Below are 6603 nucleotides of genomic sequence, written 5' to 3'. Positions count from 1 at the left end.
CTTAGTGGTGGTGACGTGAAGTCATGTGACCGTGCTGTAGTTCCTTTATAGCCCAACATTAGCCTCCTTTAGCTTAATGGTGGTGACGTGAAGTCATGTGACCGTGCTGTAGTTCCTTTATAGCCCAACATTAGCCACCTTTAGCTTAGTGGTGGTGACGTGAAGTCATGTGACCGTGCTGTAGTTCCTTTATAGCCCAACATTAGCCTCCTTTAGCTTAGTGGTGGTGACGTGAAGTCATGTGACCGTGCTGTAGTTCCTTATAGCCCAACATTAGCCTCCTTTAGTTTAGCGGTGGTGACGTGAAGTCATGTGACCATGCTGTAGTTCCTTTATATCCCAACATTAGCCTCCTTTGGCTTAGTGGTGGTGACGTGAAGTCATGTGACCGTGCTGTAGTTCCTTTATAGCACAACATTAGCCTCCTTTAGCTTAGCGGTGGTGACGTGAAGTCATGTGACCGTGCTGTAGTTCCTTTATAGCCCAACATTAGCCTCCTTTAGCTTAGCGGTGGTGACGTGAAGTCATGTGACCATGCTGTAGTTCCTTTATAGCCCAACATTAGCCTCCTTTAGCTTAGCGGTGGTGACGTGAAGTCATGTGACCGTGCTGTAGTTCCTTTATAGCCCAACATTAGCCTCCTTTAGCTTAGCGGTGGTGACGTGAAGTCATGTGACCGTGCTGTAGTTCCTTTATAGCCCAACATTAGCCTCCTTTAGCTTAGCGGTGGTGACGTGAAGTCATGTGACCGTGCTGTAGTTCCTTTATAGCCCAACATTAGCCTCCTTTAGCTTAGCGGTGGTGACGTGAAGTCATGTGACCGTGCTGTAGTTCCTTTATAGCCCAACATTAGCCTCCTTTAGCTTAGCGGTGGTGACGTGAAGTCATGTGACCGTGCTGTAGTTCCTTTATAGCCCAACATTAGCCTCCTTTAGCTTAGCGGTGGTGACGTGAAGTCATGTGACCGTGCTGTAGTTCCTTTATAGCCCAACATTAGCCTCCTTTAGCTTAGCGGTGGTGACGTGAAGTCATGTGACCGTGCTGTAGTTCCTTTATAGCCCAACATTAGCTTTTTACTTCAAAAATCATAGTGGTGTTAATATGTGGAGATGATCCTGCTGAACTAAAAGTGTAAGTATCATAAACGTTGTTTAATTATTTTCTGACATAATCCAAAATGAGGCGTCCCATTGGTCCAGGGAGATGCTGCCTTCAGGGACAAACACAGACACACCACGTCCCTGCTTCACTCCATGCAGTCTTCATATAAACAGGAATATTAGTGATTTATTCATTTAGAAACAGCTTAGTAGGAATACCGCCTTTTTTGGCCAGAAACAGGAGTATTTATTTTATGTAAAAGTGGTCAGTAACTATAAGAAAGGAATAGGTTTGGGACACTTCCTGTCCTCCAATATAATTTAATTCACCTCAGTTTTTTATTTTCGTGTTTCACAATAAAAGAGAAGTAAAAAGATCCGCTCCTGATGGGCGTTAGAAACAAGCCCCCAAGAAGTGCTCCGGACTCTGAGGCAAATATCCCTAGTGGCCAAACGGCGGTACTACAATTTTTGTATCAGTGCGTGACGTCACTGGGCCAGAAAGACTTTTCTATTGACTAACATTGGGAAAGAAACGTCTGTAAATCAGCGGATACTTTGTTTTAAACTAAATAAACTACCCAGTATGAACTATTTATAGCCCTTATTAGAATCATTAGGTCCTTAAAGTTGTAAAATGTACTAAAAGCCCAATCTAGATTTATTTTCTCTCTCCATTCATTCTAGTCAGCCGAGAGTGGGAGCTCGGGGGGCGGAGCTTAATGACCCGAGCCCCGCCTCCAACGCTGTATCCAGTTGTTATTAAACGTCCATGGTTAGAAGCAGGAGTTGGGGTCAGAGGTCGTGGCTCTGGGGTCGGAGGTTGTGGCTCTGGACGGACGGACCCTGGAGACGCTTCCTGCTCTCTGGCGGCTGAACTCCCAGCAGGAAGTGGCTTCAGAGGGAGCGCTCCAGGAGGCCGGACGCCACTTCTTCAGGGTGTAGGGAGTCTTCACACGGCGCTTTATCTTCAGACTGCTATCTGCCAGAGAAACAGAAAGCTTTTCTTAGAGAGCTCAATCCATACATTTTTACATGTGAAGCTTTTCTATTGACGTTGATAAAAAGCATCAGATCTATAACCTCAAAGTAAATCCTGGATTTAAAAGCAGTGCCGATCGGGACTCAATGAGTTTTCTTCCTTCGATGAGTACAGCTCGCTGAGGCCACAGTGAACACGTTGTTCTTTAGGCTAAACAACAACTGATATGGAAACAAGCTGAATGTTTATACAAACAATAGAAGCTGATGTCTTTTGAATGTGTACTGACCTGAGAGGAGGCTGCTGGAGGACAGGTCCAGGGACCAGGGTCTCTCTCGTAGACCTGCAGGTTCTAGAGCTGGAGCTTCTGTGCTCTCCAGATCCTCTAAAGACCCGAAAGCTGCAGGTTTTGGATCTCCTGGGGCTGGATCCAGGTTCTGGGCAGCTGAGGGTCTGGCTCTGGAGGAAGAGGTTGCTCCTGGAGGTTTTGCTGAGCCAGGATCTGGATCTCTGCAGACCGGCACAAGAACTGGTGCTATACAAAGGGATCTTATGACACAGGGGCCCAGTTCGGAGTCCAGATGGGGTTCAGGTTTAGAGGACTGACTCTCCAGATGGGGTTCAGGTTTAGAGGACTGACTCTCCAGATGGGGTTTAGGTTTAGAGGAGGACTGGCTCTCTAGATGGGGTTCAGGTTTAGAGGAGGACTGGCTCTCTAGATGGGGTTCAGGTTTAGAGGAGGACTGGCTCTCTAGATGGGGTTCAGGTTTAGAGGAGGACTGGCTCTCTAGATGGGGTTCAGGTCTAGAGGAGGACTGATTCTCCAGATGGGGTTCAGGTCTAGAGGAGGACTGGCTCTCCAGATGGGGTTCAGGTCTAGAGGAGGACTGGCTCTCCAGATGGGGTTCAGGTCTAGAGGAGGACTGGCTCTCCAGATGGGGTTCAGGTCTAGAGGAGGACTGGCTCTCCAGATGGGGTTCAGGTCTAGAGGAGGACTGACTCTCCAGATGGGGTTCAGGTCTAGAGGAGGACTGACTCTCCAGATGGGGTTCAGGTCTAGAGGAGGACTGACTCTCCAGATGGGGTTCAGGTCTAGAGGAGGACTGGCTCTCTAGATGCGGTTCAGGTTTAGAGGACTGAGTCTCCAGATGGGGTTCAGGTTTAGAGGAGGACTGACTCTCCAGATGTGGTTCAGGTCTAAGACCCTGAGACTGGTTCCTCCTGTTGTTGTTGTTGTTGTTGACGTTAGATCTGGTCTCTGAGGCCTGATGCAGGTCTGGGTCCCTCCCCAGCAGGGGAGCGTTTTCATCAGGACTCGGGTTCAGCAGGTTAGTCCGGTTATCCTCGTCCTCCATCAGCATCAGAGGGTTTACCACCAGGACGGGGACCCCTGCACTATAACCGTGGGCGACGCTGGTCTTTGTCACCGTGGTTACCTGGTGGGGCTCTGTAGCCGTGGCGACCGTTACCGTGTTCATCTTAGCGACGCCGGTCTCCACCTGAAACACAGAAGTTTACCTGAGGTTCAAGATCAGGACTCACCTCAGAGACTCACCTGAGGTTCAGGATCAGGACTCACCTCAGAGACTCACCTGAGGTCCAGGATCAGGACTCACCTCAGAGACTCACCTGAGGTTCAGGATCAGGACTCACCTCAGAGACTCACCTGAGGTTCAGGATCAGGACTCACCTCAGAGACTCACCAGAGGTCCAGGATCAGGACTGTAACATCACTCTGTAAATAACTCATATACTTCTGTAATTTGAATTGTGTATTTCTTTATTTTAATATTACGCGTCTTTATTTACTCATGTTTGACTTGTGTCTCTGGCTGCAGCCACACGAGGACGATAACGGTGGTATCTGCTGCAGTTCTCCATCAGATAGACCAGGGGTTCTCAAACTTTTTGTTTATGCGGACCACTTTTTATTATCAAGGATTTTCGCGGACCACCTCATATGCAAACCGTAAAAACAAGAACATATATAAACGTAGTGCCAGATTCCAAGACTGAGGGCGAAGATTAGCTGGTTTTAGGCTCTCGTTAGCCACTGGCTCGTAGCACAGAACGCATACTGGCAAAGGCTCATCTTCAGTGCCTGTAGGGCAATCCCAGTTCCAAGTAGTTCTCATTGTATTTTCTCGTAATCTTCCCTTTCTTTGTTTTTTTCTGCGTAATCTGGCTTGGAGATGCCTCCGACTCACTCTCATTATCTTCATTAACGGTAGCGTTAACCTCTTTTCTCTTCAGAGAACCTGATGCTAGCCACCGATCCATGTTTGTGGTTTTGCACACGTAACCATGGGTAACCAGTGGTGAAATTAAGTGTTGTCCATAATTAACAATATCAAATATCTGCGTTTTAACACTACGTTTGTATATGTACTTATTTTTACAGTTTGCATATTTCCACGGACCACCTGCAGTACCCTCGCGGACCACCAGTGGTCTCCGTGTCTACGCCTATACGATCATTTCCTGATAACGATGAAGTAATCGCCCCGCCTCTCCCACCTCTCCTGCTCAGAGATCAGCTGCTGGGCTGTCAGAAGAGGGGGAGGAAAAGAGAGGCTCCGTTTTTTATTCTTATATTATTATAAAGAGTCGTTTTTCATTTGTTTTAAAGCTCAATACATAACAAAGAAGACCTTTGACGGCACTTTTCTAATTTTGTCCGGAAGATTTCAACTTTAACGGACATGTTGACCAGAAACTCTGCCGCACGGTCCCCTCGTCCCTTGGAAGAGGCGGAGAGATGGGTGTTTGTCATCTGCTGGTGGACTACCTGAGAGATTTACAGCAGGAGCAAACGCTTGCCTCGGGAAGGGGTAAAAAGATCCAGAGCGTCCACAGCGGAGAATAAACAGAAGGGCAACCATGGCAACCATGCGCGGGAAGTCTTCTTCGCTGCTTTTGTGGCAGACTACAGCGCCACTTACAGGCCTGGCATATGTACTACAGCATATTTCCGAGCGGTCTCGTGTGAACAGACACGTGTCTGGTGCCTGTTGCGTGTGTCCCCCCCTGCTGTACCTGTCTGAGGTTGGACCGGGTCCCCCCTGCTGTACCTGTACCTGTCTGAGGTTGGACCGGGTCCCCCCTGCTGTACCTGTACCTGTCTGAGGTTGGACCGGGTCCCCCCTGCTGTACCTGTACCTGTCTGAGGTTGGACCGGGCCCCACCCTGCTGTACCTGTACCTGTCTGAGGTAGGACCGGGTCCCCCCTGCTGTACCTGTACCTGTCTGAGGTTGGACCGGGTCCCCCCTGCTGTACCTGTACCTGTCTGAGGTAGGACCGGGTCCCCCCTGCTGTACCTGTACCTGTCTGAGGTTGGACCGGGCCCCACCCTGCTGTACCTGTCTGAGGTTGGACCGGGTCCCCCCTGCTGTACCTGTCTGAGGTTGGACCGGGTCCCCCCCTGCTGTACCTGTCTGAGGTTGGACCGGGTCCCCCCCTGCTGTACCTGTTTGAGGTTGGACCGGTGCCTCCCCAGCTTCAGGTGGCAGGACGCTGGGTCCGGGTTCTGCAGGTGGAGGCTGGTGGGTCTCTGGGGCAGGTTCTGCTGAAGAGCCAGACTCTGCAGGACCTGATGGTTCAGCAGCTCGGCAGGATGGTGGTCCTCCAACACCCTTGCATCCAAACTCAGGTTCAGGTTCTGATCCACCTGTAGAGACGGGAGGTTAGTGTGGTGTGGGACGGGGGGAGGACAGAGGATCACCTAATCAGAGGGGGAGGACAGAGGACAGAGGACAGAGGATCACCTGTTCAGGGTCCAGCTTGCTGGTCTCCAGGTCTTCTTGTGTGCGCTGCAGGCAGACTCTGGGCACAGCATCACCTGGAGGACATGGGCAGCAGGAGGACAGCAGGAGGACAGCAGGGGGACAGCAGGGGGACAGCAGGGGGACGTACAGGTCAGAACAGGGTGACTTTATCTTCAGTGTTAAATAACAACATGAAATACATCAATATATATAAACCTATATAACATGGAGAGATCCCATTGGCTTGTTGTGGGGGGACAAGGCGTGCGTCTGTCTGTCTGTCTGTCTGTCTGTCTGTCTGTCTGTCTGTCTGTCTGTCTGTCTGTCTGTCTGTCTGTCTGTCTGTCTGTCTGTCTGTCTGTCTGTCTGTCTGTCTGTCTGTCTGTCTGTCTGTCTGTCTGTCTGTCTGTCTGTCTGTCTGTCTGTCTGTCTGTCTGTCTGTCTGTCTGTCTGTCTGTCTGTCTGTCTGTCTGTCTGTCTGTCTGTCTGTCTGTCTGTCTGTCTGTCTGTCTGTCTGTCTGTCTGTCTGTCTGTCTGTCTGTCTGTCTGTCTGTCTGTCTGTCTGTCTGTCTGTCTGTCTGTCTGTCTGTCTGTCTGTCTGTCTGTCTGTCTGTCTGTCTGTCTGTCTGTCTGTCTGTCTGTCTGTCTGTCTGTCTGTCTGTCTGTCTGTCTGTCTGTCTGTCTGTCTGTCTGTCTGTCTGTCTGTCTGTCTGTCTGTCTGTCTGTCTGTCTGTCTGTCTGTCTGTCTGTCTGTCT

At 49.9% G+C, this 6603-nt stretch overlaps 1 protein-coding gene across 1 annotated transcript in view; it reads right to left on the bottom strand.

Annotated features, from left to right (window-relative positions):
* Nucleotides 1-346: 346 nt before the first annotated feature.
* LOC307030610 (bone morphogenetic protein receptor type-2-like) overlaps nucleotides 347-6603 on the bottom strand; it is a 32271-nt gene continuing 26014 nt past the window's right edge. Inside the window, 4 exon segments of the mRNA XM_079667123.1 lie at nucleotides 347-2082; nucleotides 2372-3581; nucleotides 5550-5750; nucleotides 5848-5921. Of these exon segments, the coding sequence (XP_079523249.1) occupies nucleotides 1877-2082; nucleotides 2372-3581; nucleotides 5550-5750; nucleotides 5848-5921 (1691 nt within the window). The 3' untranslated portion in view covers nucleotides 347-1876.

The sequence above is a fragment of the Notothenia rossii genome, assembly GCF_949606895.1.
Source record: "Notothenia rossii genome assembly, chromosome: 2".
Taxonomy (NCBI): domain Eukaryota; kingdom Metazoa; phylum Chordata; class Actinopteri; order Perciformes; family Nototheniidae; genus Notothenia; species Notothenia rossii.
This window is presented reverse-complemented; position numbering and strand designations above follow the sequence as displayed.